The following is a 14,832-nucleotide window of genomic DNA, read 5'->3' on the forward strand; positions in this document are numbered from 1 at the left end:
TGAGTTTTGATGACATAACAGCATGCACATAGAAACCACTCAAATTGTATCTGGTAAATGATTGAATCATTGAGTGAATGAAGGGTGTCAGTCACTGTTGTCCTAGAGATGTCTACTGACTTTACACAGCGACGAGAAGCCCTAGTGTTGTAGTAGTTACACACTGGGCTGTGATCTGCAAGGTTAGCAGTTTGAAACCACCAGATGCTTATCAGGGGAAAGGTGGGACTTTCTACTCCCATAAAGGGTTGCAGTTGTGTTTGCTTCCCCAGCACATACACTAACCTTCGAACGACACAGAGAAGATCAGCATGGCCCCTGCGCAAGTATGACATGCAGATTCGTGACGCGTTCCGTATTTTTCCAGGAACCAATAGAGAAGTCTGCGGGGCTGGCCCCAACTCCAAATATGTGGACCCCGTCCCCCCACCCCCACCCCAGAAGAATGCACTTCAGAGGACAGCACTGAAGCTACAGCTTGGGGAGAGGGGCACGTCTGCTCAGAGCACACAGGAGACACGAAGAGGGAGGGAGAGGGAGGGGCATCCATCCCGGCCCGCCAGGGCACGCAGCAGAGCAGCAAGGGAAGCAAAGCGATGAAACCCCCGGGGAACACCAAAACTAGACTCTGGAGACAGAGTGTGGCACCCCATCAGACTCAACTGGAAAACAACCAGACCTTGAACTCTTTATAGGCGTTTCCATTTTTGTCAGCGCTTTCTTTTTGCTGTTATTTTGTTTTTCTTTTGTTGCTGTTGTTTTTTTGGTTTTGACTTCCTCTGTTGTTTTGTTTGGCTTTGCCTGGTTTTTGCAATTATTAATGTCTCTGCATGTCTATCCAGATAAGATAGGTGGGACAAACAATTTGGAGACAAAAACAATGGGACCAAAACAAACAAACAAAAGAAAACCATGGGACCGATGGTTCCAGGGAGATACAGGAAAGGGGGGGGTAGGAGAAAGAAGGAGGTGGGAGGAAACAAACCCAGGGACAGGGAATAACAAGTGAACTAAAATCAATGGAGAGAAGGGTAGAGGATGCCTAATGGGACTTGATCAAGGGCAATGTGGCAGTGAAGAATCACTATACCTGAGTGAAGGCCAAACATGATGGAGAGACAAGAGGAAAGTAAAAGGAAATAGAGGAAAGAACCAGGAGGCAAAGGACATTTATAGAGGTCTAAATACAGGCATGTACACATACATAAATATATTTATATATAATGAGAGGGGGGCAGATCTATGTACTCATATCTATATGTTAAGAATTAAGATTGCAGATGGACTTTGGGCTTCAACTCAAGTACTCCCTCAACACAAGAACATTTTATTCTGACAATCCGGCATTCTGTGATGTTTACCTTCCTGACACGGATCGCTGAAGACAAAATGGGTGCATGAACAAATGTGAAGAAAGCTGATGGTGGCCGGCTTTCAAAAGATATAGCGCCTGGGGTCTTAAAGGCTTGAAGATAACAACGGACATCTTGCTGAGAAGCAACAAAGCCCACATGGAAGAAGCACACCAGCCTGTGTGATCACAAGGTGTCAATAGGACCAGGTATCAGGCATCTAAGACCCAGAACAAAGTCATACCCAATGTGAAGTGGGGGTGTGTGTGCCTGTAGTCGAGACGCAAAGCCCATCTGTAGACAATTGGACATCCCCTTACAGAAGGGTCACAAGGAAATGATGAGCCAGTCATGGTGTAGTATAGCACTGGTGAAACACAACTTTCCTCTAGTTTCTTAATGCTTCCTTCCCCCCACTATCATGAACTCAATTCTCCCTCACAAATCAGAATAGACCAAACCATGCACTGCTATAGATCAGGGCCGCTAACGGCAAGGTCAGTAGTTTGAACCCACCAGCTGCTCGGAGAGAGAAAGGGAGGGAAGGAGGCGGGCGAGGGGGGAGACAGGGGAGTGGCGAGGGGAGGCTGTCTGCTTTGGAAACCCACAGGGCAGTTCCACTCTGTGGTCCAGCAGCCATTGACTTGAAACAGCAAATGTGAGTTGCTCTTATTTAATGATTTTAGCCTAAAACTTGTTTACATGCGTCTGAAACTGACTCTTGTGAATCCCCTCCATGTCTTACTGAATCTAATGACCAATGTGCATCTTCCTCTTTTTCTTTCCTGAAAGATCAGTGGCAAATGTTTCTTTGCTCCAAAGACTCGATGACCCTGCTCTTCAAAAGGCTCTTTCTTCTCAGCCTGTGAGACACACACACACACACTATAAAAAGCCCACAATTCTCACTGTCATGGAGTCAGGTTTCCAGGAAAACATACTGCCCACAGACCTCAGGGGAAAGAAGGCAAGTGGGCTTGGTGGCCAATTTAATCAATACACTATTGACCAGGAAGCAATGATCTCATTGCACAAAGGCGTAAGTCACATGGTAAATAGAAAGGAAGGAGCAATCAGGAGTGTCAGCCAAACACATGAGACGGGCACGCTTTTGAGAAGGGGGTGGAGTCAATGACCCTGGGGACCATGAGCCTTCCTCATTAGAAGCCTCAGTGGCGACTCCTTCCTTCCTATGAATGAGGCTTTGTCTATGGAGAGGGCGGGTGTTTCTCCCCCTCCTTGGAGGAGTCCAGCCCCCTGCAGCTATGAGATGAAAACTGTGCTGGTGTAACAATGCAGTATGGTACTGGGATCGTGTTCTTCTATTGTGCTTTTACAGTAAACATCCCTCAGAGTTCATCTGAGATGCCCGATGGACATAAACACTTGCTTCAGTAAGGGTGATGCTCGGGTACACATGACCCTCCCCCTGTCATAGTTGGGGACCCTATCAGTTGACCTCTTGGTACATGGGCCACTGTGTTGAGCAGGAGGCCTGGGAGCTCAAATTCCAGGCAGTAAGTCACAGGGTTACCACATTCACCAGCCTGACCCCCACCCCCCCGTGACAGGTACTGGGAATGGGTTTCACAAGGCTTTGGTACAGGCAAGATGGGCAATGCCCTGCGCCATCCTGGTGATGGCGGTCAACAGCATCTTGCAAAGCCAGGCTGACAAAAGCATCGCCATGCTGTGCCCGTGCCTGCCGGGCCCGGGGTCAGACAAGAATGTCCCAAGCAGAAGGCCAACCCTGTGGGTCCACACTCCAGTCAGGCCGCCCGGAATATCCCCACGATACAAACCACTCAGCCCAATGGCCAGGCAGCCCAATGGCCAATGGCCGGGACTCCTCGGTCTCCCTGGAGAAGTGTCCAAAGTCCAAAGTCCCTTCTTCATTCCCACCCCATTCGAGGAAGAGGGGGAGGTGTGGGGTGTCATACGCTCCTGGATGTAGAAGAAGCAGGCCCTGGCCAGCAACCAGGGAGAAGAGAGGAGGGGTTGACCAGCCTGCCTCCTGCCCCCTCGGGTCCCCTCCCCTTCCTCCCATCTTGCCCGGGTCCTAGGCGATGGAGTGGCTGCTAGCAGGTGAAAGCCACTCAGCCACATTGGCTGGGCGTCTCCTCGGCTTCCGGAAGACTTGGAAATGGCAGTTCTGCCAAGAGCGGCTCTGTGAGGGATGATCTGGGTGACAGATTGCAGTTGAAGACGTCATCTGCTGACCCTGAGGACACAGCAGACCAGTCGGCGTTATTTCCCATCACAAGCAAACAACCCAGCCACAAAGGGATGCTGGTGAGCCCTGCCTCGCAGGGCACGCAAGGGAACACATGCACTAACACGCGGGCATCCCGCTGGCAGGGGAGACTCCCAAGGCTGGGCGGAAACGTGTCCCTGCGTGCTGACAGGGACGAGTCGAGGAGGTCAGGGGCCTGAGGGTGGGCTGCGGACAGGTCTGCAGGGCGCTGTATGGACCTCTCACAGCGTGACCAGAGGCCCCCATGTCTGAGGACCCAGACACCCGGGACACACAGACAGGGTGTGGGAAGGTGGGGCTGGTCCCTGAAGAAGGGCATCATGCTTGGTAAAGCAGAGGGCCAGCGAGAAAGACGAAGGCACTGGACGGCACGGATGGACACAGTGGCTGCCTGGGTGGTGGCAAACCAGGCCAGAGGTGGTGCCGGACCAGGCGGGGTCTCGTACCAGAGGTCGCCGTGAGCCGGCACTGACCCGACGGCACTGAAGAACAGCAACACAGGCAGTTGCTGCGGCGGTTCTCCCGGTGCCATGGGGTCTGTTCCGATTCATAGCGGCCCTCGGTCCCACAGAGTGAACATGCCCCAGCCCCATGCCATCCTGCTTGCTGTCCTAGAGCCCATGAAAGCAGCCAGTGCGCCAATCCATCTCCGTGAGGGTCTTCCTCTTTTACTGGTGCTCCCCAAGCCCTGAGCATGAGACTGGCGCCTCCCAGTGACAGGCCCAAGTCTCGCCAGCCTTACTTCAAAGGAGCATTCTGGCCAGACTCCTTCCAAGACAGCTTTGTGCCTTCTCCCGTCTGTCCGTCCGTCCGTCCGTGGTGGCCCCCTAACACTCACAAGTCAGGGTACCTTACAGGCTCTTCCCCTCTGCCGCACAGGCTCACTATGAGTTGGAATCGGCTTGTCGGCACGCAAGAATAGCATCTCCCAGGACATGGCCTGCCCCTTTGGTGCATCGCACTTCCCCCACCGGTGCCTGAGGATGCTGAGCCTACCTCTGGAGGTGACGCTGAACTTTCGGTCGGAGAAACTGCTCCTGCGAATGAAAGGTTCGCTCATCTTTTCCAGAAACAGCTTAATGGTCTCCTTCTTCTCTGGACTCGTGCTGGACAAATTCAGCACCTTCCCGCTAACCTTGACCGTGGAGTTGCTGAGCCCAAACCAGTAGAAGAAATCAAACAGCGCATCGGCTTTGAACTCATACGCAAAGCTCAGGGCCTCTCCGTTCACCACTTCATTGCCCGGCGGGAAAAAACTCTTCACTGCTTCCTGAAAATCAAACTGAAAGAGAGAGGGACATGTCACACTCCTTTCCCCACTCTAACAAGGAGCCCTGGGTAGCGGAGGGGACTACGTGTAGGGCCACTCACTATGAGGGCAGCAGTTTGAAACCACCGGCCGCACCTTGGGAGAAAGACGAGGCTGCCTGCTCCCATAAAGACCCACAGACTCAGCACCCCAGAGGGCCAGTTCTACTCTGTTCTGTGGGGTTGCTTTGGGTCAGAATGGACCCCGGTGAGCCTGGGCCGGTTTGGAACCATGAACAGTAACTGATTGAGTTCACCATGGCTCATTACAACCTTCGTTTCCCTTTCACCCTGGACAGATGGGTTTCCTCACTGTTAGCATCACACACACACACACACACACACACAATCCATTTTAAATTTGTTCTAGTGTTTTCATATTGTCTGCTTCCTTTTTTGTCTGAGGCTGTTGCCTGTTTAACTTTGCTATGGTTCCTCGTTTTGTCTGTTTGTTTCTTACATCTTTTTCCGTACATGAAATCTAGGGTGGGGCAATCTTTGGAGACAGTAACTGGATTCATGGTTCCTTGGGGGGATGGCAGGGGAGCAATGGGGGGATGGGGGTGGGGGGATTGGAGCTAATAACAATTCAAAAAAGAAAAGGCTCCCAAATGGATTGTGGGGATGATTGTACAACTCTTCTTGATATGAATCAATGATTGGGATGGTATGACATGGGAATTACATACCAATAAAACTGTTCTAAAGAATACAATAAAATCCTGACATCTGAAAAAAACAGTGAAACCTTTGGATTCCACCTCATGTGGAACTGCCTGTTCAAAGTTGTGTTTCTTCTTTGCCAATTTCTAATCAGCAGGCGGCTTCCGGGAGCTCCAGGGGCTGGAGGATGGAATGAAAGGGAGTCAAAGTCTCCGGAGAGTCCCTCCAACCATATTCAAAGGGTGTGACTAGCCTTCCTGTCAGACAGGGGGTTATTGTAAAGTCGACGGTGGCAGATGTCATTTGGTTAAAATGGAATACCATATCATTTGATCTCCCTTTTGATCCATTTTAAAATTGTTTCCAGTGTGCTCACCTTCCTGATACAATCCCTGAAGACAAATGGGTGCATAAGCAAATGTGGTGAAGAAAGCTGATGGTGCCCGGCTATCAAAGGATATAGCATCTGGAGTCTTAAAGACTTGAAGGTAAACAAGCGGCCATCTAGCTCAGAAGCAACAAAGCCCACGTCGAAGAAGCACACCAGCTTGTGTGATCACGAGGTGTTGAAGGGATCAGTTATCAGGCATCAAAGATCAAAAAATCATATCATTATGAATAAGGGGGAGTGCAACTTGGGGACCCAAGACCCATCTGTAGGCAACTGGACATCCCCTTACAGAAGGGTTGTGGGGAGGAGATGAGCCAGTCAGGGTGAAGTGTAGCAACGATGAAACATACAACTTTCCTCTAGTTCCTAAATGCTTCCTTCCCCCACCCCACCCCCACCCCCACTTTCATGATCCCAATTCTACCTTACATATCCGGCTAGACCAGAGGATGGACACTAGTACAGATAGGAACTGGAAACAGGGAATCCAAGACAGATGGACCCTTCAGGACCAAGGCTGAGAGTGGCGATACTGGGAGGGTGGAGGGAGAGTGGGGTGGAAAAGGATCTACATATAACCTCCTACCTGGGGGATGGACAACAGAAAAGTGGGTGAAGAGAGATGTCAGACAGTGTAAGATATGACAAAATAATAATAATTTATAACTTATCAAGGGTTCATAAGGGAGTGGGGAGTGGGGAGGGAAAAATGAGGAGCTGATACCAAGAGTTCAAGCTGAAAGCAAATGCTTTGAGTTTGATGATAGCAACAAATGTACAAATGTGCTTGACACAATGGATTGATGGATGGATGTGATAAGAGTTTTATGAGCCCCCAATAAAATGATTAAATAAATAAATAAATAATTTTAAATATGAATAAATAAAATTGTTTCCGTTTTTAATATTGTCTGCTTTCTTTTCTATGGAGACTGTTCTATGTGTCATGTCGTCGTGGTTGTTGTTGTGAGTGTGGAGGGTTCTTGTCTGTGTGTTGCATGGTTTTGTGGAGAAGAGACCCAGCACAGGGAGATCTAGGGAGAGAGTGACTGGGCTGGTCAGAGCCGAGGGGACCTGCAGAGGAGGAGTCGGGGGAGTGGATAGCTAACCACCATGAGGGCGAGAAGAAAATGCTCTGAAATCAATTGTGGCCATGACGGCACAGCGCTTCTTGCTACGACCGAATGATTAAATGGTGGGATAGGTGAAGGATATGCCAAAAAAAGGAAAAGCTCATGAGCACTTCCCCCAGAGACGTTAGGAAGCCCCTTCTGAGCTGCAGGGAAACCAGCCCACTGATGGGGAGTAAGAGGAAAGCCATCGAGCCTCGGAGGGTCTGGCGGCGCCCGCGTGGCCCTCTCAGGGCCCTGCTCTCTGTGGGGTAAAGCCCAGGCTGTGGAGCCGACTGGTGGGTTGGTGGTGACACATTGGCCTGCTAGCCACAGGTCAGCAGTTCAAAAGCACCAGCAGCTCCTTGGGAGACAGATGTGACGTTCTACTCTGGTCAGGAGTTACAGTCTTGGGAATGCCTGTGTGTGCGTCTGTGTATGTATATGCGTGTGTGTGTGGCTGCGTGCATGTGCCTGTGCATGTGTGCACATATGTGCGTGCCTGTGCGCATGTGTGCATGAATGTGTGTGCATGTGTGTGTGCATGCACGTGTGTGTGTCTCCACTGACCCACAGCATCTCCGTGTGTGTCAGAGGAGAACTGCACTCTGGGGGACTGTCAGAAGTAGCAGCAGCTTCTCCAGAGTCCTTCAGGAGTGGGTTCTTTGAAGATGGCTCTGGATGGGTCAGCTCTGGGTGGGTCAGCAGCCCAGCACCATAGGGTTCGCAGCCAAGGGCGCCTCTGGGTGGCCAGCCATCTGGCTCCAGAAGGCAGTGGCTCACCTGTAGTCGGTAGCTTTCCCCAATCACAGAAGAAATGACCAAATCCATCCCTTGCTCGATCTGCCTCCTGATCTTCGGGTGCCTGGTGTTCACCAGAAATGCATACGTCTTTTCTAGAAGGGAGGAAGCAGAACCTGTCAGCGGGTGTGTGTGTGTCACACAGACTTCCCTCTCGGGGAGCCCACCAGGCAGTGATGCCCCTGGGAGGGCAGGTTTCATTCCTAATTGGCCTCCCTCACCCCTTCTTCTGACCCAGGCTGCAAAGCCTCACCCCTATTCTGGAAAGATACTTCCGGGCAATGGTGCTGGCATGAAGGGACTTCCGGGAGACAGACGGGACAAGCCACTTAGAAAGCAGCCTCTCCTGGGGCTGCTGTTTATCACACACGCCTCAAAATGCAACATCCCCCCCCCCCAACAGCTTCCTCCTGAGGAGCAAACCTGAAGCGTGTCCAGGGCCGGTTTGCATGTCACCCCTGGCTGTCATGGCTGGGTATTTAAACAGGGATGGCACTGCATCTCACCGAGGCCCTCTGTGCCCAACTCTATGCCATCTAAGCAGAGGGAAGGTTATTTACTAGTTCCTAATTCAGTGCCATCAAGTCCATGCCAACACATAGCAACCCTGTAGGACAGAGCAGAACTCCAGCTGTGGGTTTCTGAGACTGTTACTCGTTATGGGAGTAGACAGTCTCATCTTTCTCCCGAGGAGCAGGGATGATTTCCAGTGGTGGACCTTTACAACTGCAGCCCCACCCAACTGCAGCATCACCACGGTGCTCCCAGAGTGCCCTGTTTACTTATGAGGACATGTGACATGTGAGTAACCCACTTCTTCGGAACATTTCCTGCCCCAGAGCAAGCTCCGTTTCCTTAATGATTCAAGCACTTTGTCTAGAGTAGCGGTTCTCAACCTGTGGGTCGCGACACCTTTGGGGGTTGAACAACCCTTTCACAGGGGTCGCCCGATTCATAACAGTAGCAAAATTACAGTGATGAAGTAGCAACAAAAATAATTTTATGGTTGGGGGGGGTCACCACAACATAAGGAACTGTATGAAAGGGTCACGGCATGAGGAAGATTGAGAACCACTGGTCTAGCGAGACAGAGTTCTAAGTTACCCTCACTGTAAAGGCTGTGCACCAGGCACTAAGGGATGTTGAGATGGGTGCAGGCTGCCTGCACTGGGTCTGAAGAATTGGAGAACTAGACTTGTGGGCCACCAATAAGTCTGATGTCCTCTGGAAATGCATCTCCAACTACCCTGGTTAATGACTTAATATGGCCCTTCTGGCCATGCTCCATCAATTTGTGATGTATTGTAAGTCTTAGCCCTTTTCCCACAGAAAGTGGCGTTTGATCCATGGTGGTGGTCGTCAAGGGTTGTCAAGTTAATTCTGACTCCTAGCATGCCGACCCGGCAGAGTGGAACGGCCCCATAGGGCTTGTGTGTTGTCATCTTTAAGGGCGCTGACTCCCACATCATTCTCTGTTGGAGCAACTGATAGATTCAAACCAGCGACCTTTTTGTCAGCAACCAAGTGCTTAACCATTGTGCCACCTGGCCTAATAAGATCAAAAGGATGCCAACTAAGCTTACTGCCGTTGAGTGCATTCCAACTCATAGTTACCCTCCAGGACAAGGTAGAACTTGTCTTTCTTCCACGATCCATGACTCAAAACAAAGCAAGAGCACCTCACTGCCATTGAGTCCTTGCCAATTCATAGCCACCCTTTAGGACAGTGTAAAATGCTCTGTGGGTTGTGAGAGTAATTCTTTGTGGGAGTAGAAAGCCTTGTCTTTCTCTCGGGGAGCGGATGGTGGTTTAAAACTGTTGAGCTTGCATGAGCAGCCCAACATACAACCAGATACTACCAGGGTTCAGGTGGTTTTATATATATCATCATCATCATCACTCCAATCACTTGTACAATCCATGCAGACTCAAAATGCTAACTCACTTCTTCCTTAGGCAAGAAGTACAGGGAAGCAGGCAGTGGGGCGGGGGGTGGGGGGTGGACGCAAACATGGTTTATACATCAAAAGACAAGACTTCAATGAGTACAAGGAGGCCATGGGCAAGAACAAGGAGGGGTGGGGGGTGAATAGGATATTGAGGGAGGTTGAGGGGAGGAAAGAAAGAGAACTATATACCATATATACTTGAGTATAAGCCAACCCGAATAGCAGCCAAGGCACCTAATTTTACCACAAAAACTGCATTAAAAATGTGCTGAAAAACTATACACGAGTACATACGGTACACGGAAGGTCTAACGGGATATTTTTAATTTCCTTTCTTCAGATAGGTTGTGTGAATATATACAGTGTACTTCTTTAAAAAACAAAACAAACATCCCTCCAGATGCCTTATCACTCAAACCTAAATATTGGACTGAGAGGCTAACAAAAAAGGAAAAGGAAAACCGAAATGGACTTGAAGTCTTTAGAGAACAGCAAGTTCATTTCAGACAAATAGACAATCAACTCACTTCCTGCCTAGACAGGAAGTACCAAAGGTCAGCTCACTTCCTGCCTAGACAGGAAGTACCAAAGGTCAGCTCACTTCCTGCCTAGACAGGAAGTGCAAGAGAAAACTGGAATGCTTCTTCCCTAGACTCCTGGAGAGGTTGGTTCTGCTTGCTTGTGCCGTGCTTGGGATGGGTCAGCATGCCAGGCACCCTGCTCCTGGCCTTGCCACAAGCTGATACCGACAATGCCTTCTCCATTCAACATTTCACCCTCACCAGGCTGCTGCTGTTCACCTCCCAGTAAAGCAGAGCCACATCCAAAAGACTTAGTCACCTACCTCTTGAGGTGTCTTTTTTGCTGCGCACATTAACGAAGAACAGCATTGGTTTGCTTAGAATGGTTTCCCTGTAGTTTTTATAATCGCAGTAGTTGGTCAGTTCGACATACCTACAGAAAAGCAGAGGTCATTGTAAAGTTAATGTCCCTGCCCATCGAAATCAGTGCCTGCCACATCAATAGACTCTTGAGGAAAGCCACCCTCCTTACCCCGACACAGCCATATTGTATGCTGGATATGCCCTTGCCTGGCCCAACCCTGACGTGGCCATGGTCTTCAGAATGGCTTGGCAACAGTATGGGCTTTCAGAGTTGGCCTTGACCTTGGTCAGTACCCTTATCTTTTGAGGCTACAAGTGTTAGATTTGAAGTAAGAGCTGTACATCTGCTCGCTGCCATGTGAATGAACCCTGAGAACAGCATACTGAGCAAATTAAATGAGCCACAAAAGGCCAGATACTGTGCGATCTCACTTACAGGAGACGGACAGAGGGACCAAAGATTAACAGTGGTTACCAGAGGTGGGTGGGAGGTGAAGGGGTCTAGGTTTTGCTCGGAGGGAAATGAGTTGATGTTAATGGGGGAGAAACCATTCAGAACCAGGGAGTGGGAATGGTGGTGCCCGTGAAGACTGTCATCCATGTGTCTGAATTACTGAGCTGCTAACCCCAAGGTTGGTGGTCTGAAGCCCCTAGCCCTTCTGCAGAAGGAGGGGTTATCTCCTTCATTGAAGACTTACAGTTCAAATTGAGTTGATTTAGTGTGGGGGCAGGTAGGGGGTAGGTTCTTGTCACAGCTCCAAATCATGGTGTCAAATGAAGGTGAGATCTGCCTGTTTATTTATTTATTTTCTCCAGCGATCTCAACATTTTATTAGGAGCTCTTACAGATAGAATTGCCATCCATAGTTCCATTGGGTAAAGCATAATTGTACAGATTCTGCCATCATCAGTTTCAACACATTTCTTTTCTTCTTGAACTCCTTGATATCAGCTCCCCTTTATCCCCTCCCTCCCCCACCTTACCACCCCCCTGAACCCTGAGTATATCTATAACCTAAACTTACACCATCCCATGTGTCCATTCTCCTTGAATTCGAATGTGTGCTCCCTTCAAGAGGGCTTATACAGTCATCATAGCTATCTGTTCCCCTCCCTGTAGCCTCAGGAAGTCAATACTCCCCTTACTGTTGAATTCCGTGCATTGAAAGATCTTGGCTGCACCCATGTACATATGCGGGATCTGCCTATTTTAATCCATAATTTAGTTGGTGAAGTGTTGGGCTGCTAACCACAAGCTCAGCGTTGAAACCCACCAGGTGCCTCATGGGGAACAGATGAAGCCAGTCTGCTCTTGTAAAGACTGACAGCTGCAGAAACCCATGAGGGGTAGGGGTGGGGGGTGGGCGGCCAATTCTGTTTGGTCCTGTGGGGTCACTGTGAGTTGGAATCCACCTGACTCCAATGAGAGTGTGCGTTTCCAGCGGAGGAGCCCCTGGGTGGGACAAACAATGAACACACTCCCCAAGCGTGGGTGGGTCTAGGTCGCTTCCAGGGGACACAGAAAGAAAACCCTGGAGATGTGTTTCTGAAACTCCACGTGTGGGACGGCCATGTGTCCCTCGACCCCATGGCACCTGGTGTGGGGATTTCTCAGGGAGATGTGCCCTGTGAGGAGGGTTTCAAAGAGTTTGGTGGGGGGCAGAAGGGTAGGAAATACCATTAATCTTTTCATTCTGTTTTTCCACATTCTGAAGACCCCCTTCCCTCTATATAACGGATGGATCTGAGACTTCCTTTTCCTTCTCCTCCCCCTTCCCCTCTCCAGTCCCTCCACAGACTGTACAGTCAACCTGTATACGTGCCAACTGTCCATCCTGACCCCAAGCTGCTCCGTCAACATAAATAATTTTTTTAAATCAATGTTGCACATGTACCCATGGACCAAATGCCACGAAGTCAAACTCCGACTGCTCGCGACCCTATGGGACAGCGAGGAACTGCTCCCGAGGATTCCCAAGACAGTTAAGTCCTTCCTGAAGGGAGTGGCAAGTCCCACCTTTCTCCTTCAGAGCTGGTGGGGTGGCCCTGAAACTGCTGGCCTTGGGTCAGTAGCAGAGCGCTCCCCAAAGGGGCCACCAGGGCTTCCTCTGAGGGGAAGACTCCTTCTTAAACCCTGAACTCGTTCACAGGCAGGGGCAGCTGCACGGGAAAGTGGGCTGGCAAAACCCACTGGGGCTGCTCTAGACTAACTGGTGTGCTCGTTTCTCACACCAAGGAGAGAGAGAGAGGGCTCCACATGCCTCTTCCCTGCTGCCTTGTCCTTAAGAGCTGAGAGCAAGGCCCTCAGGGCCCTTTCAGTGGCCACACTGCCCCTCAGGACCCATGTGGATTATGCCTGCTGCCATCTGCTCCCTGAGAGCCCACGGCTCAGTGCTTCCCCCAGCCCAGTCCTTCCTTCCTTTCTAGCAGGTTCTCTCCGTTCAGCCCAGGGGCAGGCCTGCCCTGTGATACACCCACATCCTAGCCAGACCATGCCCCAGGGAAGAGGATGGCAGATTGTTCCTTTCTTCACTCGATGATGCCCCACTGCCCCTTGCTCCTCCCCAGACCACAGACACTCTCACTCAATGGCTGCGACCCTTCCAAAGTGTTCTTTGTGGACTGTGTTTGCACCCAGGTCCTGTGCCCCCTTGTTGTTCCCGATGCTCAGCTGCCAGGCCGCCCCTGCTGTGTGAGTTTCTCCTGGCCAGGAGCTGTTCAGAGCAAGAGTGTCCAGACCACACTTTCCAAATTATTTTAACTGTGGCGACAGGGCCTTCGACCAGGACTGAGAGGAGCTTGTTCTCATTCAACACCTAACCTATGGCTGCAATCACGCTGGGTCTTCTTCTTTCTTCTGCATGCTCTGCTCTCGAGTCCAGTGATTCTCTCTCTCTCTCTCTCTCTCTCTCTCTCTCTCTCTCTCTCTCTCATCTTTACAACCTTGATTCCTAACTCATTTCCTCCCCCAGCCCCCTGCCTCTGAGATGCAATTCTGATTTCAAGTGGGGAAGGCTTCCCCGGCACACAAAGCCCTCCCTTCCAGTTGTTTGGTTTGTATTTTTGCTTTGTTTCCAGGCTCCGTGAAGAAGCCCATGGCCACAGAATGGATTCTGATTCAAAGCAACCAGATCTCTAGAGCAGACTGGAACCACTCCCTGGGGTTTCTGAGACTAACTCTTTGGGGGCGCAGACAGCCTTGGCTTCCTCCAGGGGAGGGGTGAGTGGGTCTGAACTGCCCGCTGGCCTGGTAGTTAGCAGGTGCTTGACCGAGGTGCCACTACGAAAGATGGCATCTGAAAGATGTCATTTATTTGCTGGTGCCTGCCGGGGCTCCCTCCCTCCCACGGTGGGAGGAGGAGTGGTACAGCGCTGTCTCTTTCCTGAAGCAAAGGCCTTCAGTCCTAATAGCTGGTGCTTACTCATCTCTGACTCACCCCTTAGACTGGACTTGCCATATTTCGGTCACTCTGTCCCAAAGCACAAATAGAAGAGGGCTGTGGCCCCTCAGGGTGGCCTCTGGAGGCAGGGGGGCAGAACTGGATCAAGCCCCTTCCCAAGCAACATCCAGGTCATAGCCTGCTCTGCTGTGTGGCATCCCTGAGGGGCCATCTTTGCTGAGAAGGGTCCCAGGGGGCCCGAACGTTCTATGGCAACTTCAGTTAAATATTCCAGAACACACCCTCAATCCAAGCCCTGGTTTGCACCCTGGGGCTCTGCCGCTGTTCCGGAACCTCTCAGGACTCACACACCCGCCTTCCCAGAACTTAGCTGCCCACACCTCCCTGCCCAGCTGCATTCCCCTCTCTCCCTTGGGTTGGCTGTGTTTTCACAAGCCTTGGGGGCAGAGTGGTTCCATGTTGGGCTGCTCACTGAAAGGTCAGCAGTTTGAAACCACCAGCCAGGAGAAAGAAAGGGTTGTCTTCTCCTGTAAAGAGTTACAGTCTTGGAAACCTGCAGGGGCAGTTCTGATGGCAGTGAATTGGGTCTGGGGCTTGGGGTTTACAAACCCAGCTAGGGGCGGGTTATGGCAAACTTTGAGCTACCTGCCCGCTCCCCCCCACCCCCCGCCCCGCCCCCATCTGCAGAGGGCCGGGTCTTCTCAGGACAAAGCAAGAAGT

At 50.9% G+C, this 14,832-nt stretch overlaps 1 protein-coding gene and 1 non-coding gene across 2 annotated transcripts; one reads left to right on the forward strand and one right to left on the reverse strand.

Moving 5' to 3' along the window:
- The first annotated feature begins 256 nt into the window (after window positions 1–256).
- Window positions 257–363, forward strand: LOC115870860. Its single transcript, XR_004046962.1, has one exon. It is a non-coding gene; the product is annotated as a U6 spliceosomal RNA (small nuclear RNA).
- A 1,908-nt stretch (window positions 364–2,271) lies between these two features.
- MEDAG (mesenteric estrogen dependent adipogenesis) lies at window positions 2,272–10,894 on the reverse strand. The gene is made up of 5 exons (XM_013007769.2): window positions 10,881–10,894; window positions 10,672–10,781; window positions 7,861–7,973; window positions 4,603–4,888; window positions 2,272–3,573 (listed from the first exon to the last, which is right to left on the reverse strand). Exons 1-5 carry the CDS (start codon window positions 10,892–10,894, stop codon window positions 3,449–3,451), a joined length of 648 nt encoding a protein of 215 aa, XP_012863223.2. The 3' UTR covers window positions 2,272–3,448.
- Between the last annotated feature and the right edge of the window lie 3,938 nt (window positions 10,895–14,832).

Source organism: Echinops telfairi, unplaced genomic scaffold (genome assembly GCF_000313985.2).
Source record: "Echinops telfairi isolate 266 unplaced genomic scaffold, ASM31398v2 ScPeMD7_2565;HRSCAF=3150, whole genome shotgun sequence".
Classification (NCBI taxonomy): domain Eukaryota; kingdom Metazoa; phylum Chordata; class Mammalia; order Afrosoricida; family Tenrecidae; genus Echinops; species Echinops telfairi.